This window comes from Schistocerca piceifrons, chromosome 8, assembly GCF_021461385.2.
Source record: "Schistocerca piceifrons isolate TAMUIC-IGC-003096 chromosome 8, iqSchPice1.1, whole genome shotgun sequence".
NCBI classification, from domain to species: Eukaryota; Metazoa; Arthropoda; class Insecta; order Orthoptera; family Acrididae; genus Schistocerca; species Schistocerca piceifrons.
In genome coordinates this window covers 417,982,885-418,005,222 of record NC_060145.1, presented here as the reverse complement: position 1 = coordinate 418,005,222, position 22,338 = coordinate 417,982,885, and the positions used below count along the sequence as shown (strand labels likewise).

At 38.2% G+C, this 22,338-nt stretch overlaps 1 protein-coding gene across 1 annotated transcript in view; it reads left to right on the top strand.

Annotated features, from left to right (window-relative positions):
- Window positions 1-22,338, top strand: part of LOC124711895 (PHD finger protein 12) — a 69,931-nt gene that overhangs the window by 31,214 nt on the left and 16,379 nt on the right. Inside the window, exons 9-12 of the mRNA XM_047242143.1 lie at window positions 572-691; window positions 820-971; window positions 3,919-4,106; window positions 14,216-14,383. Coding sequence (XP_047098099.1) covers window positions 572-691; window positions 820-971; window positions 3,919-4,106; window positions 14,216-14,383 — 628 coding nt within the window. The remainder of the gene's footprint in view (window positions 1-571; window positions 692-819; window positions 972-3,918; window positions 4,107-14,215; window positions 14,384-22,338) is intronic.

Below are 22,338 nucleotides of genomic sequence, written 5' to 3'. Positions count from 1 at the left end.
AGCTGTGATCCTGTAAATGTGACTTTAAAAAGATGTTTTGAATGTTTTGATCTCAGTAATGCTTTTATGTTTTCTAGAAGTTTGTTGTAAAATTTAACTCCCTTGGCACTCTCACATCCAGAGAATTTGTAGGTGGATAGTTATGTCAGCAGTTGTTCAGAATTTGGCAGACCAACACCACATTTTGGAGATGGAGAAATGTTGATCTAGGTCCATATTATACACAAAAAAAAAAAAAAAATATATATATATTCTGCCAAGCAGGGAAATTTTCACATGACCTTCATAAATCATAAAAGACTTCCTACATGTGTGCATATTGCCAATATAATATTGTTAATGTAAGTTAGGTCTGGGTAATTGGTCTTGTTAATTAGCCTTCTTTGAACTAACATGCACCTACAATTACTGTAAGTTGTTTAAGCTGCAACAAATTTCCAATATGTTGTGTAACATTGCTGTATTTTCATGCACCAGTTACAATTATTTATTTATTATTATTTTTTTCGTGCTGTATAATCCTTCGACTATTCCAATTCTGATAATATAGAATTGTTTACTGTGCCATTAGGTTCCAGACTCTGTTAAAGCACAGTATCGTTCTCCACCAGATATGATACCATCTTTACGTCAGTTCCTCAGGGAGCAAGAGGTTGCTGCACGCCTTGCTTCCCCCCATGAACAGGAGCAGGTTTGTTACCCCACATACAGTCTTGTGTAGAAAGTAGCATATTTGCTGCCATGTATAACTATTATGTACTACTTTTTGCTACTCTGTTAATAGGTTTGTATGTCACATTTATCTTATTTATTTTACAGTGGCTAAGCAGTGTGATGTCACTACAAATGACTGTTGCATGCAGTGAAAGCAGTGGCAGCTGTTCCGGTTCTATAGCCAGCAGGGAGAAAGTAAAAGGCGATTTTTCATCAGAGTCACATAGTCGCTCTCACTTGAAAACAGAACGATATGGGTACGTGTATCATTTTCTTGCCAACTGTAACATGTCACTTAGTTATAATAAAAAGTGTTTGTATTCATTAATCTTGCTGAGACGATAAATATAAGTCCATGAAATATATAAATAGAAGACCAAAGATGACACAATTGTTTTAAAATATTTTTGGTAACTGTTAATATCCAACAAGATACAAAATCATTAGTACATTGTATTTGTCTTGAAACAAAAGCATTGACTTGCGTCTTACTCAAAAAAACCTGCCTTCTGCACATATGTATGCAGCTGGAGGTTGTAGACAACTGAAGAAATAGCATGAAGGAGGATGTAGAAGTGGTATAGATAGTACTAACAACCTGGTCCAGCTTTGCATGGGTAGCATTAAGTATCTACGGCCGGTTGACTTTTCTGGCGTAGCAGTATTATATAACTTATACAGTTGAAGCAGAGCAGGAAAGTTGTCAGTAGACACAAATGTTATCTGCTCAGTATTTAATTGGTGTTTGGATTGATATCTCATGACAATGATGGGAGCTACAAGCTATCACACTACCCAGCCCACCTGATTGCTGCAACGGTTTGGCATGAGATACGGCCACATGCCAGCCAGCCAGCCAGCCAACCAATTGCAGCGCTCTCCACCCAGCCTCAGTAGAGTTTGGCATGAGCTATGTCTGCAGTATCTAATATATCCCTCAGTGCCAGTTGCTGGGAAGTCACCAGTAGCTCACCCCAGCCTCCTAATTGAGATAGCTTGTATCGACTGAGTGTTGCAATTGGATAACCTTATGCCACCAAGCTCTGTGCTTGCAAGTCTCCCTCAGGAATCAGTCCTGATTTCAATGAGATCTGACATTCGCCACTAAATGGCAATTTCATCATTTTCTCAGGAGTGGCAGACTTTAATTCATTGTAGCTCAGGCAGTTTCCGTCAAACCTTTATAAATTCTATACACTGAAACCTTTATCTTGAATAAGTCAGTTTATTTGTGGAAATCCCTCCAGTAGTTATTGATGTTAGCCCCCCCCCCCCCTCCCCCCCCCCAAAAAAAGCAGACAGAAACAGTAATGAGGGACCTCTATTTCTGTATGTATAGATGGATATTATATATAAAAACAAAGATGAGGTGACTTACCGAACGAAAGCGCTGGCAGGTCGATAGACACACAAACAAACACAAACATACACACAAAATTCAAGCTTTCGCAACAAACTGTTGCCTCATCAGGAAAGAGGGAAGGAGAGGGGAAGACGAAAGGAAGTGGGTTTTAAGGGAGAGGGTAAGGAGTCATTCCAATCCCGGGAGCGGAAAGACTTACCTTAGGGGGAAAAAAGGACAGGTATACACTCGCACACACGCACATATCCATCCACACATGTGTGGATGGATATGTGCTGTCCTTTTTTCCCCCTAAGGTAAGTCTTTCCGCTCCCGGGATTGGAATGACTCCTTACCCTCTCCCTTAAAACCCACTTCCTTTCGTCTTCCCCTCTCCTTCCCTCTTTCCTGATGAGGCAACAGTTTGTTGCGAAAGCTTGAATTTTGTGTGTATGTTTGTGTTTGTTTGTGTGTCTATCGACCTTCCAGCGCTTTCGTTCGGTAAGTCACCTCATCTTTGTTTTTATATATAATTTTTCCCACGTGGAATGTTTCCTTCTATTATAATGTATAGATGGATAGAATGATAGAACACTGTTTGACCTTTTGCAACATCATAACCACCACCAAGTTATCAATTTGTATGAATGGACATAGGCAGAGGATGTATACTGGCAACACACAATATCCTGTTGCAGAGCATGCTCTACAGCATGACAGTCGTGACCTCGGTGCCTGTTTTACCACATATGCCATGTGGGTTCTTCCCCTGGATGCCAGTTTCTCAGAACGTTGCAGGTGAGAACTGGCATTATGTCCTCAGTTGCCACCACCCACCTGGCTTTAATTTATGATAATTTCTTTGCTCTCAGCATTGCTCCTTAGTAACTATTCCTTTCTTCACTCCCTTTTAGTTTTCTGTATCTTTTATTTTCTGACCTGTCTGTTCCCAAACTACATACAGTACACTTAACTTTCCACTCTTATTAACTTGTGCACAATGTTTTGTCAATAATCTCTGTCTTTCTTATTACCCTATCTTCCACCTTTGAAAGCTCTCAGATTTTCAAATCTGTCGTGTGTAATACCCAATAATCAGTCTTTCTTTCTCATTTCGTCCAGTAAGTGTCTCCAAACCTAAAGATATGAGCGACTTTTCTGATCCCTCATTTCCTAAGCTTCGCCAGTCCTTTTCCTTCATCTGTCCTCCTCCCCCTTCAGTCCTTCTGTCAGAAGAAGAAGCCAAGGGCTCCGAAAGCTTACATATTTCAGTGCCTTTGTATGTGTTTCTTCCTGCCACTACTTGATTAAGTAAATTTTGTATCTATACAAGTACTTTGTATTTTCAGAAATTGATTATGGGCCAGTAACTGTGACTACAGTGATGAGAAAGAGAAGTATGAAGAGTGTGTGTGTGTGTGGGGGGGGGGGGGGGGACTATTTCTGCTTGTCTGTGAAGGCTTTGGCGAGACCTTCTGTGTATTATTGCCTAAGTCATAGTTTCTTTCTTATCAACCACAGATTTCAAGACTGTATCAAAAGGAATTTTTATTGTAGAAGTAATAGCAGCCATGTTGGCTGTTGATTTTACATGGGCAGAGAATCCTACGACACCATCATTTAGTAGAATCATGCTTGTACCTTCATGACCTGGCACTTCTGTGTTCCCAACTTTTTTCTCTTCTTCCCTCCAGCTCCCTATTTCTCATTCTTCAATCCATATCTCTTCCATGTAGCAACTGCTGACTCACGTTGAACCACAGTAGATATCACACAAAGAAGGCAAAGTTAGAACTATTGCTCACTCATTTGCATTTGTTGGCAACAATTATTCATATTGTCCCTCTTGATTTTCATTGCAGGTCGGCACCAATTTTACAACCAAGGCAAGGCCATCCACTTACATCTGTTGTTAGGCCTCAGCAGTTAGGTTGCAGGGAGTCCCCTGAAAACATTCAGGATGATAATTCTAAAGTAACCGATAATGCTGTTCTCAATGGACTCCAGAAGTCACATGTTGCTAATACGTTCAAAGGCCTCACAGCAGGATGTAAGTACTTCACATCTTACGTTGTTTTTCTTATGTTATGGGTTGTGTTCTCAGTGCAATGTATCTTCAGCAATTTGAGACAAGAAGACACTCTTAAATTTATATCCCAAAGAGAGAGCCTTGAACGCATTTATTTAAGATACTGATGTCTGTTCTAAATATGTAATTATGAGACTTCAGAACATTTAAAAGTGTGCTTCTCGCATTTGTGGCTACTGCTGATATTATGAGTACAAAGAAACAGCTTAATTATAATTTATTTAATAACAATAGCAATTTTGGGAGACAGATGACAGAGTGTGGCAGAGAGTGTGTGGAAATTTCAGGTTAGAGTTTTGTCAGTAATATTTCACAATTTTTCAACACCTTTGTAAGCAATGTTTATATATGCACATAAAGTTCAAATGTAGTTAAAAGTTTTAAAGGTATGATAATGATGCAGGCCAAAGCTTGTTGCCTATTACCAAAATGCCCATGAAGGAGAGTTGTGTAGAGGTTTTCGTTGTTGTAACTATTGAATTGCAAGAAGTGGGTAGTCAAGATGATGGTAATGAAAGATAGTAACCAGACTAGAAACATTTTTATCTCTCTCTCTCTCTCTCTCTCTCTCTCTCTCTCTCTCTCTCTCTCTCTCTGTGCGTGTGTGCGTGCATGTGTTTGTCCTGCCCAATTTCGACTCGCTCACCTATAGGCAGTATAAAATATGCCTAGTGGACATACCAGTGACACATGTGAGAACGTAATGTAAAGTGATACAAACAAACATGATCTTTTATTCATAATCCAGATAAAATAATGAAACTTATGTCAACGTAAGGTCATATATATGACATTGGTAAAAGATACGTTCTGTCAAGAGTGAAATTGATAATCATACTCTTTGTCTATACTTACTTACTTATGTACTCCTTGGTGCTACAGCCCATGTAGGGCCTTAGCCTCTCTGATGATTACAGCCCAATCCTGACGATTTTCTGACTGTTTCCTCCATCTCCTGACTCCAATCTTTCTCAAATCATTTTCCACACCCTCCAGCCATAGTTTCAGGGTTCTTCCTTTGCTCCTTTTGCTGCCTGGATTTCCTATGGAAACCTTTTTAACAGCTTGGTCCTCTGACATGAGCTCTACATGCCCAGCCATCTCAATCTGTTATGCTCAATTTCAGTCACCAAGTCAGGATTTCTATACAATTCTTTCTTGTTTCTCCTTATCCTCCATGGCCCCACCTCATAAACGGACCCAAAAATCTTTCTTTATATTTTCCTCTCCCATCTTCTCAAGAGCTCTTCTTATGCTACAGTCCTTGTCTGTATCTATACGGATACGTAATATGTTTCACAGAATAGTATGGAAACAAATATTAAAGATATTGACACTAAACTCGCACACAAAACTTCACTAGCTGACGGTAAGTCAATGTAATATTGTGCTCATAAATATACCCTAACACATCAGAATGCAAAAACATTGTTCTGTGCACATTTAAGGCTGACCATATCCCAAAACAACTGCATGAGAAAGGAAGAAAGTGAACAACGGACATCATACTCATATGTATGTTAATTTCTCCACATAACCACAGGCAGTTGAGATTGGCTACTTACGGCTAATTTTGTACAATCTAGACATATTGAAATACATGTCTGTGTGTCCCTTATACACGTCATGTTTTTGTTGCATTTACCCATGACAAATGTCATTCTGCATTTATATAATAATTATCTGTACATTATTTGAATGTAGTTGTAAGCTGTTAATCTTCACTAATAGTGGTTATATTTAAATGTTTTGCAGATATAAGCATGTGGTCTACTTCTCTCTTTTTATCCTCTTATTTAGTTGTTCCCATAGGTAGTTCGCTGTGTACAACTTACATCTCATTCTATTGATTGTCAGTATTAATTTGTTATCTAGTGTGGCATATTTGCATACGTTACACACACAGGCTATGTCTGGGTATTTTCACATTGAATAGGACAATATACTGGTGCTTTTACTGCCAGTCTGATGTTTGTGCAAGTAGAGCAAACATATTTGTATTTTACAATATGTGAACCATTTTATGTTGATGCACAATCAGCTGGTAAGGTATTGTGTTATAGATCAGGGTGTACATATTTTGTAATCATATCTGTACTAACGTGTTATGTATTATGTACATATTTATGCATGTGTAAGGTGTAGGTTTATGTATTAAGTAGATACATATCCATGTATAAGGAGGAGGGTTATGGATTTTATTTTTGGCAGTGTGTATACTCTACCAATGCCACGTGTATGTGTATATAGTGTTCTGTTTTATTTTTAGCATTCATAACTACATGACTATCACTTTATAGTATGGTTCATTCTTGTTCTCTTGAGCATCATTAGTAATGGCCATTGTGTTGAAATTGACCAGTGGTCTCAAGTAAGTAATTTTTATAAGACAATAGCCACAGAGAAATTATAGCTTCTTTCACCCAGTTTTTGATGGGCATAAGGATGAAGAAAACAAGTGAGTTAATCTCCATTATATAGCAATCATCTCTAAACATATTAACTTCTCAAAGATAAACTGAACGTATGTAGAAACAAGTCTACCTAACATGCAGCAGCAGGTTAGCAGACACATACAGGAGCAGATAGTTTCACCATCTTTGGAAATGTATAGCTCTTTAATTAAATATAAGAGAGAGTGAGGAAGAAGTTATAAGAAGTAAAAGGAGGCATAACAATCAGCAAATTAGTATACAATGGTACACAAGATGAAGAAAATGGCAAAAAATGAAAAAGGAAAATAGCCAAAGCAAAGTTTCATCATTATGTAGCCACAAACAGGTGGAGAAATCCCTAATTTAATATATTTATATCCAGATTTTTTAAAGTACTCATTAGTGTGATAATTTTCACAGATATACATGGTGTTTATAAATGAATATCGGGGTTTTAACGCTTTATAATATTTATTATATTAAACTTACATTTATACACTACTGGCCATTAAAATTGCTACACCAAGAAGAAATGCAGATGATTAACGGGTATTCATTGGACAAATATATTATACTAGAACTGACATGTGATTACATTTTCACGCAATTTGGGTGCATACATCCTGAGAAATGAGTACCCAGAACAACCACCTCTGGCCGTAATAATGGTCTTGATACGCCTGGGCATTGAGTCAAACAGAGCTTGGATGGCGTGTACAGGTACAGCTGCCCATGCAGCTTCAACACAATACCACAGTTCATCAAGAGTAGTGACTGGCCTATTGTGATGAGCCAGTTGCTCGGCCACCATTGACCAAACGTTTTCAGTTGGTGAGAGATCTGGAGAATGTGCTGACCAGGACAGCAATCGAACATTTTCTGTATCCAGAAAGGCCCGTACAGGACCTGCAATGTGCGGTCGTGCATTATCCTGCTGAAATGTAAGGTTTCGCAGGGATCAAATGAAGGGTAGAGCCAAGGGTCGTAACACATCTGAAATGTAACATCCACTGTTCAAAGTGCCATCAATGCAAACAAGACGTGACCGAGACATGTAACCAATGGCACCCCATACCATCACGCTGGGTGATACACCAGTATGGCGATGATGAATACACGCTTCCAATGTGTGTTCACCTCGATGTTGCCAAACATGGATGCGACCCTCATGATGCTGTAAACAGAACCTGGATTCATACGAAAAAATGACATTTTGCCATTCGTGCACCCAGGTTCGTTGTTGAGGTCACCATCGCAGGCACTCCTGTCTGTGATGCAGCGTCAAGGGTAACTGCAGCCATGGTCTCCAAGCTGATAGTCCATGCTGCTGCAAATGTCGTCGAACTGTTCGTGCAAATGCAGATAAGATGCCTGCATCTCGACTGCTAGTGGTACGAGGCCATTGGGATCCAGCACGGCGTTCCGTATTACCCTCCTAAACCCGCCGATTCCATATTCTGCTAACAGTCATTGGATCTCGTCCAACGAGAGCAGCAATGTCACGATACGATAAACTGCAATCGTGATGGGCTACAATCCGACTTTTATCAAAGTGGGAAATGTGATGGTAGGCATTTCACCTCCTTACATGAGGCATCACAACAACGTTTCACCAACCAACGCCGGTCAACTGCTGTTTTTGTAGGTGTCGCCACCCACGCCAACCTTGTGTGAATAATCTGAAAAGCTAATCATTTGCATATCACAGCATCTTCTTCCTGTCGGTTAATTTCGCGTCTGTAGCACGTCATCTACGTGGTGTAGCAATGTTAATGGCCAGTAGTGTAAATGATATGTCAAATGAAAGAGCAACTCAAACAGTTTTACCAAGAGCCTTTGAAGTGTCCAATATGAGCACTATTTGTCACACGGCACACCATTTGTCACACGGCACACATCAAGTCTATAGCCGAGTTCTTCCCAAACGTTGATAAGTTTGTCTTCAGTGATTGTAGCAACAGCTGCTTCAATCCGGTTTCTTAATTCAGGGAGGTCTGCTGGTAGCAGAGGCATGTACACACGATCCTTGATGAGGCCCCGAAGGAAAAAATCGCATGGCGTTAGGTTGGGTGAATGTGGAGGCCATACAAAGCAAGCCCTATCATTGGGCCCCTTGCGGCCTATCCAGCGCTTGGGTTCAGTGAAGTTCAACCAATTGCGTACTTCGCTATGCCAGTGAGGTGGTGCACCATCTTCCTGGAAAATGAAGTTCTCTAGCTCATTTTCTTCCAACTGAGGGAAGAGCCATTGCTTTAGTGTATCAAGGTAAGAACTGCTAGTTACAGTAGGTTCACCAAAAAAGAAAGGCCCATATACTTTCCACCAGGATATGGCACAAATGGTGCTCACATTGAACATTTATAAGGTTCTTGGTAAAACTGTTTGAGTTGCTCTTTCATTTGACATATCCTTTACAACCATAAGTTTAATGCAATAAATATTATAAAGCATTAAAAACCCAATATTTATTTACAAACACCCTGTAGTTTTGTGCATCTAAGCCACAAAATGTAGTTTGAAAAAGAAGTGCTCAGGAAATAAGTAATGCTAACATTGGGTATCGTGCACTAAATCGTAGGATATATGGAATGAAACAGAACCAGAAGCAGTGTGCATAGACACAAGAGAGTCGTTAATAAGTACCAGTGCGATTTTCGAAATATTTTATTGTTAATGGTAATAGTAATAATAACGATGATTTTTGTTATTAAAAACTTCTATTTGGCAATAGACTTTGCCATTATACATTGATTACTGATTTCCAGTGTTTCAACTGCTGTGCTAAATACAGCATTACAATAAAACTGGTATGTGTTACTAATATTTGTGTGACATTGATAGTAATGAAAATTTGAGCTCATCATTTTCAGTGATCCGTTGCGGATATGTCAGCCAGTCTAAATAAGACCAAGAGGATGACTACTTCCAAGCCATTCAGATAAATGATGAATCTCAGTTGTGTTTGAGAGTGGTTGTTTTATGAACGTCTCAGGAATATATGCCAAGCATTCTTGTGGTAAATAATACAGCACATTTGTGGAAACACTGGCAATCAGCTAGTAATAGAAAATTCACAAAACAAATAAAGCTTTACAGAAAACAAAGTAGTGTTATTGAGTAAGGTTCGAACAGATGTTGCACATAAGTGAACTGTGGTAAGTAATAATTTGCACAGTACACTACTAGCAATTTTGGTCTTCCTTATTCATTACTCTATATAATAGAAGGAAACATTCCACGTGGGAAAAATTATATATAAAAACAAAGATGAGGTGACTTACCGAACGAAAGCGCTGGCAGGTCGATAGACACACAAACACACACACAAAATTCAAGCTTTCGCAACAAACTGTTGCCTCATCAGGAAAGAGGGAAGGAGAGGGGAAGACGAAAGGAAGTGGGTTTTAAGGGAGAGGGTAAGGAGTCATTCCAATCCCAGGAGCGGAAAGACTTACCTTAGGGGGGAAAAAGGACAGCACATATCCATCCACACATGTGTGGATGGATATGTGCGTGTGTGCGAGTGTATACCTGTCCTTTTTCCCCCCTAAGGTAAGTCTTTCCGCTCCTGGGATTGGAATGACTCCTTACCCTCTCCCTTAAAACCCACTTCCTTTCGTCTTCCCCCCTCCTTCCCTCTTTCCTGATGAGGCAACAGTTTGTTGCGAAAGCTTGAATTTTGTGTGTATGTTTGTGTTTGTTTGTGTGTCTATCGACCTGCCAGCGCTTTCGTTTGGTAAGTCACCTCATCTTTGTTTTTATTCATTACTCTTTTAGATGGAATATTTCTACAATTTGTGGGGATAGATTTTCACTTTTATTTTTTTATTTTTTATACATATGCATATATATTGCAAATGCTTTTCTTTTTTGATTTTTTTTTTTTTTTTTTTTTTTTTCTGTGTAATGTCAAGCAAATATTTTCCTCATTTTATTTAAGGTATGGCATTTTTATGGGTTAAGGAAACTTAAGTTAAAACAGTTGCATAAACACATAAATGATACAGGGCCATTGAGTTGACAGATATGTATTTCAGGTGTCAAGTGGTTTTGAATAGAATTATTTGTTTTTCCACGTAGGTTCTCAGTAAATTTTGTAACTGGAAAATACCATAAAATAAAATTGTAAGGTTGTTTTTTACAAATATTTAAAAGTATTTAAAAGTATGCACATCATTGGGGCTCTATCCTGGTTTCTTATTGGTTTACAACATGAAATTTTGTAGATGGTAGCTGTGAATATACACTGGGACTTAATCGTAAGAGGTATGCCTGTAACTGGGAAATATAAGAATTTTGAATTCATGGTCACAGAAATGGTGACAAAGACAAGTGAGGCATGTTTGTTATATTTTTATTTTGTTCAAGAAGCATTTTTATTATAATTGCGACAGAAAGAGCCCAGTAGTTTACTGAATAAAATATTTTACGAGATTTCAGTCTACATTGTTATTTCTTGCTTACACGTCTCCAGTTTTGACTAGGTGTAATTGAATCTGCGAATATCGGATGATGAACAACCGAAGTCAAAGTTATTAGTTTCTCAAAATTCATGTAAACAAATGCCGATACAGACTATTCCAACAAAATACCACATCACTGTCAATTACTGTGTGTTTTAATATAGACTGTTTATAAAAATACCTGTCAGAAGCAGTGTGCATAGACATGAGAGAGTTGTTAAGAGTGCTAGTGGCATTAGTGAATTATTATTATTATTATTATTATTATTATTATTATTATTATTGTTATTGTTATCAAGTACATCTGTTTGGCAGTACACTTTGCCAAAATATTAATTGCTATTGCCCCACTGGTGGCTGAACTGCACAATAACCCCAGGTTTGGTGTGGGTTGCCGATTGTGTGGGTGGATTGCTGTGGCCTGTTGTGGGGTTGTGAACCACTGAGGGCTATGGTCGGACAAAGCCTCCCCGTTCTTTATATGTCCCCAGTTCAATACACAATGTTAAGGTTACACATATTGTTATTTTTCTAGAATTTCACTAACATGTGACCTCTGTAACTGCTAGTATCGTATCTGAAGTTTCCTACTGATGAATTGTTCTGAAGATTTTGTCTTAATTTTGCATGAAAACCCCTGTCATCATGTTTTAGTGGGGTTTGCTGTAATTTTGTGTTTCTGTAACCACTTACAGAGGCCTTCTACCTTTTCATAACTGTGTGAGAATAACAGCGCATACACCTGAAGACTTCCATAAAGTATTTTTTGTGTATTTTTTAAAGTCTGTGACTACTTCAATTTCTGGATTTTTGTTTAAAAAAAAACTTGTTTGCCGCAAAGTCTGCACCTTTTTTTGCCTCCCTGCTTTTTTTCCTCTATAATAAAACACCACTTAACTTTAATTTTGTTTGATTTTTGTTTCTTTGCTGCGCTTCTATTAACTATACTATAACCCATTTGATGCTGCTGAACTGCTCTTTGAACTCTACTAACTGTTGTCCACATTCTAAAGTTTTGCAGTTTATTGTCTCTATACAAGGGCTGGTAGAAGTTGTTTGTGTGTGTGTGTGTGTGTGTGTGTGTGTGTGTGTGTGTGTGTGTGTGTGTGTGTGTTTACACATAACTACGGAGATACTTTTGGGTTGAAGTTACGTTGAACTTCTGCTGTATCTCTGCAAGTGAAAACTTAAATGCACTAGTAATTCAAGCCTTTGAAAATTGAATATTTGGAGAGAAGTTCAACTGGGGAAGGTTACATGTGAGTGACTGTTAGACTTTCTTGCATCATTTTAAATACAGGAAAAAAATTTTATGTACAGCCACAGCCAGTTTTTCTTCTTGCCAGCAAACATCTTGGATTTATTTACTTTCATTTTTGTATGTAGAATCCTCACACAATATGTGTAAGTCATATGTCCCATTAAGTCCTGTGCTTGAGTTAAAAATCCTGTTGATTTGATACTCCCTACCCAAAGCAAGCCTAGTCCTTGCCTGCGACTACTGCAAAATGGCAGAAGGCTACACTTGTTGTCGTTTCTGCCACTTTAAACTTTAAAATAGTTTGGAAGACTTCCCTTATCTTTCAACTATTTGAATTCTCCTCTCCACTGTATTATTGATAGTTGATTAGACTTATTGTCAGTATTCAAATTAAAACTGTTTGGATGGATTCTCTTCCCAGTGTCATTTCTGCCAATCCTGGTTCCCATCTCTCCACCCTCTCTGTCCATAGCCTGTCCAGTTTAAGTCTAGCTTCCTCTAATTGTGCCTAAAGTGCTCAGAATCTCCCATCCTGCTGGTCTATCGTTCTATTCCCTCTACGTTACATGCAGCTCCAGCCTCCTTTCTGCATTTGGCCCTGTGAAATCTATCACTACAAAGCTCAGTCTATGACCCCCTACTCATAATTTTATGGCAGTAGCTGAACTTTTTACTCATGATTAAATTTTAATTTTTTCCTCAAAATCCTGACACACAAGGATCAGGCTATAGACTTTTAGTTAGCTTTTTACTTTATACAAGTACAAACATAAAAGATTTAAATATAGTAGGGACAGTTTTGGCAGAATGTAAATAATTTCGAAGTAAATGAAATCAGTCGCTTAATAGAAGAAGCCTTGACTCATTGACAGGCACACACAAAAGATAATGAAAACTTGTTAGCTTTTGGAAGAAATCTTTTGTCAAGCTGGAGTACCATACACACAGTGTGTCTGCTAATCAGCAACTCAGCACTTCTGCTATTAGGTGAGTCGTCTCCATTCCCCCTAAATTATTAATACGAAAGCTTTTTAAGAAGTGTTTGTTTCAAATCCTTCACTTCTAGAACAATAAGTGTAAACTGAGTGAACACATGCTTTCTGAGCTGTCTACAAACAAAATACTAATTCAAAAGATGGACAAGGCAATGGAACAAATTTTTTCAGTGCTAATCTATGACAATATCAAGGCTAGAAAGAAAATCTTCTAAGATCGAACTGTTTACATCTGCAGTGCCAAAGGAAGCCACAGAATACGTAACAGCACAGGTGGTTACCTATTGGTGAGCTACATGTGAAGCAACAGTTTATATGTGGGGAGATGGTTGATCATAGTAATCAATGAAAAATAGTAAATAAGTATCAGTAGATTAAATGGAACAAGCCCAAATAAGGAAGCAAAGAAAGCATGTGGATAAATTTAATCATGGGGCAGAAAGACTGTAGTCCCTACAAGGCTCGTGAGATATTAAGACCATGTACTAATGTAATTTATGCTGAAGAAGTGTGTCTGCAGTTCACCTTGCATCAAACCACATACTTCTCAACAAATATCTCTTGACATTTTCTCTAAATTAGATGTAGTTGCATATTTTACTCCATTAAAAAAAAGTTAAGATCTTTGTGCAATAAAAATAATCAGTTTTCTTTTGACACCATTAATATCGAAACACAATTGGAGGAGTTATTAAATTCAAATGGACAGTAACATCTGTGGACTTCACTTGATTTTTATCAAGCCTCAGGGAAATGGAAAATTTGTATCTGTTGATTTGTGCAATCATTAATAGTTCTTACAGTACATAGCTGCAAAAATTTTCACACCAGCCAAAAACAGACAGAGGAAGTCAGATAAATTTGACCTCCATTTTCTGTAACTCTTGCAATATTAATGTGAAATTTATATTTGCAGCCTCTTTGCCTAACTCATCTACAGATGACCACTTAGCTCAGCTGTTGGCTAGTCAGCTCAGGGCTTCAACTCAGCATCATATGGTGAGAGCACGTGCAATTCTTTGTCCACTGGGCACAACAGGTCCTCCTTGTGCCATGCCTTACAGGACACTGACAATTGGTACAGGTCAGTATGAGATTTTTAGTGTATTTGAACCGTTAAACATATGTCAAAATTTACCGTCATCCACAACAATCACCCATTTCTCCATTTATCTGTTTCCATAGATCTGTTATGAAGGCAACATTCAGGGATGTGGAACAAATCAAGTTATATACTAACAATAGTACCAGTTCTTAGAAAGTGCATTAATAAAGATCTGTAGTTAAATTGCTACAAGCCATTTCCTTGCTCAAGCTAAGTCCAATGTAACAAAATTATCCACCACTTTCTCAGATACATTAAATAACTGCTGTTCATCTCCTCTTGCCAGATTAACATCTTTACAACCACACTGCACTTGATTTAGAACAATAATAAATGTGCCACAAAATTAAAGATTTGTTTGCAGTGGGCGTTTCTAATGGGAATCTTCTTTCTTTAAACCTAAAAACTCAGACAATTTTTAGTAGATGTGGCTGGTTTTTAACTGTTGTTTGATTTTTATAAAATTCTCAGTTTTTGCTTAATGGCCACAAAGTTTGTGGAAGACTTTCGCTCCAGAATACATTACTCCACTCTGAAACCTAAATGTGGAGGCAAAGTGTACAAGGAATTTATTTATATATTATGTAAATCACTTTTCATTTGAGACAGGCAACAAATGCCATTAACACTAGAACAACAAAAGAGGTCAAAAGGCACATTTGAAACTTTTATTTCTGCGATAACGCTCTTTTTCCGCTAATGATATCAGTTTTTAACGTGTTTTCACCAAAATTTGTGACTTCCTCATTTCTTCTATTTTTGACGGTATTGTACTGCAGTTGGTTGAATTTTCATGATTTCATGGAAATTTCATTAGGTATACACAGAACAGTAGGAGGGTTCAATTGACCTGTGGAGTGACTCCTTTTTAGAATAGTCTGTTCTTACAATTAGAAAGATACTTGCATCGCATATTGTTTTTATCAACAATCACTCCCTTGAATGATGATATACACATGATCGGAAAGATTTCAATGCTGGTCATTGTATCCATAAGTGAATTATGAGGTACTAATGGTGATTTCCTACCAGAGACAAGTAACAATGAAGATAGCAAGATTGAGGGGATGTAATCAGTAAATGTCTCCCCATTGTAACTGTTCAAACAACAGTATCAAGAGTCAACATGCAAATCAGTGAAGATGGTGATTGGAAATGGAATGGGAGGTCATTAACATGTTGTTTCCTGGATGAGGGGCTGCTTTGTATGTCCTGAAGGAAAGACAGAGAGAGCGCCGACTGAATATTCATGCCACGTAGTGGATGACTATCATCACTGCCTTCCAACTTCTTTCTGATGGGATGATGCTGCATCTTTTATGCTGCATATTATAATAATAACGAACAAGATCATGTGCTTGGGAAGAAATAAAAAGCACCATTTAGACCATATTGTTGGAGGAATTGGAGACCATAGGTGCTTTTTGTGCTAAAGGTGTTTCCTTACATGGCCATTGGTTGCATTATGGGAGCGCAATTTTATCAGGGATAGAATGTCACAATTTCTGTGAACTTTTCAGATTCCTCCTCTGTGATGAGAAGTCATTCCAGAATCAGAGCACCCCTGCTGATAAGTTGACTTTTATTTCTGAAATATGGAACAAGCTCGGACAAAAATACTGTGGCTGTTACCGCCCATGTGAAGACATTACAGTTGATGAGCAGTTGCTTCCAAACAAAGCAAGGTGCTGGTTAATTAATTAATGTCAAGCAAAGCTGACAGATATGGGCTCAAGTTTTGAATAGCTGCAGAAGTGGCATCCAAGTACATTTGGATTACCTTTCTATGCCTTGGTAGTAAGTAAATTGCAATTATTGGCCACACACTGAATGATGCATCGTAGGTAAGATTACAAAGTGAGAAACAGCGTAAACTACAGTAAGACTAATACACTGACAATCTAATAAAACAAGAAATCTGTTCTGCATGGAGGTATACTTTTATGCAGTTCTGTTTCTTTGACATTTCAATAATCATTCACTTTGTTGGCATGCACAAGATGCAATAGTGTGCCTTGTTTTGTTTCTTATTGCACATGTCTATTGGCTATCAAAACAACACTAGGTAAGTTTTTTTTGTAGACATGAACATTAAAAGTGTTGTGCTTACGAGCTGAAAGCTGAAAATGTGATGAAAAGAAGCAGTACATTTCTAACATTAGCATTTAAAAACATTCAAAGATTCATTTTGTCTGGCTTTCCGATTGCAGTCCAACCGCAAAAAGATGCAAAAGAAGTAGAAAATCACACATGCAAACTTATTCATGTAAACTAGTGCACTTGAAAATGAGAATAAATTCTCAAAACACATTGTGTTAACCATCAAAACACAAGTAACTGATGCAGTTATTATTTTACAGTCTGAGAGTTACAGAGCAACTTGCTTCTGCATGGTGCTCGTCTGATTCATCAACGTGTGTGCAGTTAGTGAAGCTGTTTAAGCATGTATTTCATAGTTAAAAATTCAATGTAAATTGTGTAGCTAATACTTTTCAAGCCTAGAGAACGTTTTTGTGAGAGGTCTTCAGTATTTATTGGCTGCTGTCAGACATCATATGTTTCTAATTTCTCTGTCTGACACTGCGGCTTCATCTATAAAATGTCTTCAACTACTCAAATTATTTACAAATTGTTATGGAATCAGTTATTATTTGCATTCATTACTTACATAACCGATAATATCTTAACCTAACCTTACAGGTAAAAAAAAAAAAAAAAAAAAAAAAAATTGAGCAACAACAGTGTGAGGTGTGCAAAAGTCACATATTTATTTAACATTACTTGTGTTAATAACGACTTCTTTGTTATTTACTTCTTTTTAACTCATTTGTGCAAAACAAAAACATTGTTTTGTAACTGCCATTAGGTTATGAACTGACGATTCCAATTGAGTTTGACTTGATCTGTGAAATTTTACCAGTCATTGTTGATCTACTTCACAGTTATGAGATTTACATTTATACAACACAGATTTCTGAGTTTATCTACTTCATGGTGATATAATCTGAGATTTACATTTATACATTGCAGATTTCCAAGTCAACTGCAGTGTACATTTGACCCTAAGAATGCCATTATTCTCAGCCAACTACATCCTGAACTAGCAGTGAGTGAAAAAAAGAAGAAACCAAAAAGTGATACCATCTGTAACACCACAGAGTATGGTGTGGACGTCATTGACCAAATGTTTCGTAAATGTTCAACTAAGATTGCTATCAGGCAATAGCTCATACATGTCTTTCATACTATCCTAGATATGGCAGCAATAAATGCATGCATTGTCTACAGTCAAATAACCTAAGAGGATGGGATTCATTCTTCAGCTGTTAAATGAACTCGTAAGGGAAACAACTATGAGCAGGATGGGAGAAGAAAGTAAGTCAGTCAGTCAGTCAAAGAAGTGGCTGTAGGACCAGAAAAATATAAAAAGCAAAAGAAGAGTCATATTGGAAGGTGCAAAGGAAACAAGACCATCAGCATCTGTGAGAAATGGGAAAAAACTGTATGCAGAAAATGTGTATGAAAAGCATCAATATCTGCCCAAAGTGTAATTGCAATGTTTAAAAACAAAAACATGAAGTAAATGAACAAATCGTAGGAACTTTAAAAGTAGGTTAATTTCAGGGTAGACGTGCAATGTTTTATATTCAAAACAGCAATCTAAAAGTGTTACAACTCCGAGATAGAGTTTTATTTAAACATGTACATGACAGACAAATGAAAGGAAAAATATAGGTCTTACTTCAATGATTTTTTAATTTTTAATCCTAATCTCATTGTGCTTATCTAAGCACTAATGCCACTTTATAAGGAGCGTTCAAAAAGAAACGAGCCAGTGTCTGGAATGCACAAACCGGTGACAGGAGGGTAATATCGTGGCGTGTGTCATGAGGTGTGGTTCCGACAAGTGTGTGGAAGTTTACAGCCCTGTTGCTAGAGGGCACACGTGCACATCACGTGACTATACAGAGCTACCAGCAGCACGCATCAAATGCCCACATAGGTGCAGGAAAGGTTATACTGACATTCTTCTTTGACCAAGACAGCTGGCTTCTGATTCACTTCCTGCAACATGGGACAATAGTGAATGCCCAGCATTACTCACAAACCTTGACCACTCTTCGCCAAGCGATCAAATCAAAATGACCAGACAATCTCGCCCGTGAGGTCATTCTGTTCCACGATAATGCAAAGCCTCATACGACCAACACAGTCACGGCACTCCTGCAGAAATTCAAATGGGAGGTTCTCAGCCACCCCCATACAGTCCGGACCTCTCTCCCAGTGATTATGCCAATAAAGGCTCTGAGGGGCAAACGATTCACCTCAGATGGCGACGTCCAGCTGTACATGCGGAACTGGTTAATATCGCAGCCTTGGGAATTTTACGAGACAGTCATTCGCTGCTTTGTGTGACAGTGGGTCAAGTGTCTAGTGTCATTACTTCTAATATACAGGTACTGGTTTCTGTAATTATGCCTCCGGCTCGTTTTTCTTTTTGAATGCCGCTTATAGTTTGTTATCCAGTTTGACTCCAACATATTTTACACTCAGTGATTCATTTAGAGTATGATCATTAATGTTGCCTTCTGGTGGTAGGAGATCATTTTTATGTTTTAAATCACACAGTATGAATCTTTGTGAGACTAAAACTTAAACTGTGTACAGTGAACCGGTTTTAAGTCTGAGCTGTGTCTTATAAGGTTTAGTTTGGCTCCGTGATTGGTGTGCTAGCATCATCAACGAACATTGCAATTTTTGCACTATTCTTCAAAAATTGGAAGATCAATCATGTATGTTAAGAGCAAGAGCAGACTCACTATCAATCCTCATAGGACCCTATATGTTATGTTCATCCATTCCTGTGACACAGTGTGTCAGTGTGACACTCTGGTTTCTGTTATGAAGGTACGACTTGGTTTGTGCAAGTGTGGTGCTATCAGCGATATAGCATTATGATACACTGAAGAGCCAAAGAAACTGGTACACTTCCCTAATATTGTTAGGTCCCCTATGAGCATCCAGAAGTACTGCAACACGTCATGGCATTGATTTGACTAATATCTGAAGTAGTACTGGAGGGCATTAGGACCATGAACCCTGTGGGGCTGTCCATAAATCTGTAAGAGTACGAGGGGGTGGAGACCTCTCGTGAACAACACGTTGCAAGGCGCCTTTGGTGTGACGTCACGTGCAATGGACTGCTGTTGAAATTGCTCGCCAATATTTTATAAAGTTTTAGTCTTCAGATACTTACTTTAAAGTTTAATTGTGTTAATATTTGCAGTGAAAAAAAATTATTAGTGTCTTTTTCATTCATCTCAGTCTTTCTTTCTATTTTATTGACCCGAGTGGTCTGTTATTCGTGAGTGTGCTCATGTCGGTCATCCAAGTCTCAGGCCTCAGTAGTGAGTTTACATTTCGTGCTGTGCAGTTGCAGCTGTACTGGTTATAAAGCTACATACTGTCAAAGTTGTTTGTGCACTGTACTCAAATATTGAATTTAGTATTTTTCAATTATTCGTCCAAATATTAGAAGCGTGTTTACATTTGGCGGCGTGCAGTTGTAGCTGCAGCCGTTCTTAAAAGTTAAGTTCTGACAAAGTTTTTTGTGCATGGTTATAGAGGTATTAAATTTAGTAGTTTTCAGTGGTGTCTCTTGCTGTTTGTGGCGAAATAACACGTTAATAAACTCTTGGAAACATTCACCCACTGTGTTTTTTAGAGTTGTCTCCATGTTGAAGTCGTTTGATAAATTTCATGCAGTAGTTTTCAGCTGACTTTCTTATTGTGTCTAGTGAAATATTTCAGTAAGATTTTCATTCACAGTTTTACTTATGTTGAGTGCTCTAGTGGGCACTTGAATTTTTGGTTTCAGCTAAGAAATTGTGTGAAGTTTTGGTGGTATTGATATTAATTGTGGTTTAGTGGTATTAATAAAAGTTGTTGCTTTCTTAGTAGAGAGAGGATTTTGAGACCACTATTGTTAGTTCTTTAAATAGTTCTACTGTTGCAATTGAACTTAGGTAATGTAGACATTAGTTCTTTCCGTAACTCTTAAAATTTTACCAAGAGTGAGAAGTATGGGCTTCGTTATAGATTTGAGAGTAGTGGGTTATGGTGTGGGATTTGTTCAAAGTATTTTCATTGGGGGGAATGCAGTGGGGAAGCCAGTGGGCATTCTAGTGAGACCCTCCTTGCAGTAGATTTGACCAACTGTCAGAGCTGAATGGAGAGCAGTGTCTCACAGCTGTAGGTTAGGAAACATGCAGCACCTTGGCGGTTAGGAAGCCTATGTCAGTTGCAAATTCTAGCAGAAAGAAGAAGGTTCTGCTGCTAGGTAGTTCGCACGGTAGAGGTGTGGGCCAGCAGTCGCAGGAAGTGTTGGGGAGTGAGTACCAGGTCACCCACATTGTGAAGCCTAGTGCAAGGGTGGTTCAAGGGACTGACAGCATAGGGGAGTTATTTAGGAATTTTATGAAAGAGGATCAGGTATTGATTGTGGGTGGAGCAGGAAATAGTCTTGATAGGGATGGGGAATATGATGTAGGTGGTGACCAGGTAATGATAGCTACTCAAACTGGTGGCACTAATGTGCACTTTGTGCAACTGTTTCAGTGCCATGATCAGCCTCATCTTAATGCTGCTATTAGGCAGGTTAACATGGGGCTGGAGAGGGCACTGATGGCAGAGGGCATGGGTCACATTGCAGTGGTGCAAGTTGAGTCCATCAATAGAGTGGGTTTTACTAGGCATGGCCTGCACCTCAGTTGGTATGGGATGGAGAGGCTGGCAAAGCTTATGGGTGACAGTGTAGTGGGTGGTGGTAGAATCACTCATGGAAAAATTCCTGTAGTAATTGGTGGTAGAGCTGCACCTTTTTTAGATTGGAGTCAGTTGATAGGTATACCTGCTTAGAGGAACTAAGGAGGACCTACAGAGAAGGTAAGGTATCCAGTTAGAGAAGGAATTAGCATATTTCATCAAAATATAAGAAGTATTAGAGAAAAAGTTAGTGAACTGCTTATAGATGTTAACTCTGACATTATTGGTGTATCGGAGCATCACTTAAATAATATGACAATTTGTAGAGTTGGGAGTGGCCATGCACATAAGAAACAGTATTCCGTTTGAGTCAGTAGACATATCACGTCACTGCACTGAACAGTGTTTGAATGATGTGCAAGGGCAGTTAAATTTAGTGAAACCAAACTTCTCATTGTTGTTGTTTGTAGGTCCCCTAACACTTGACTTCAGAGCATTTCTGCTCAAGCTAGAGAGAGTTCATAGGAAGTACCAAAAATTATTTACATGTGGTGACTTCAATATTAATTTTGTATATGATCGTGCAAGAAGAAGAATATTGGTAATCTCCTAAACACATACAATCTGATGCAGATAGTGTTTTTCTCCAACCAGGGTGCAGGGGAACAGTGACACAGCCATAGACAATATTTTTATTCATTTTTCATTACTAGATTGGCATTCTTTTAGTAAAGAGAGAATGGCCTTTCAGACCATGGTGTACAAATTTTAACACAAAAAGGCTTTTGTACTCAAACAAATGTCACGTACAATTACAAACTATATAGGTAAGCTAATCCAACAGTAATAGAGAGTTTTTTTAAACCTCGTTAAGGAACAAGAGTGACAGAATGTTTATAATGCCGATAACATAGATGACAAATATAATGCTTTCGTTAACACATTTCTCATCCTCTTTGAGAGTTGCTTTCCATTAGAACGTTCTAAATGAGGTACTAGGAGGAAAAGGCAGCCTGGGTAGCTAACTAGTGGGATAAGGATACCATGAAAAAAGCGGGAATATATCAAAATGTTAGAAATAGTCAGAGTCAAGCTACAGTAGTCTATTACAAACAGTACTGTAAGGTGCTTACAGTACTGTAAGGTGCTTAAAAATGTTATGAGGAAGG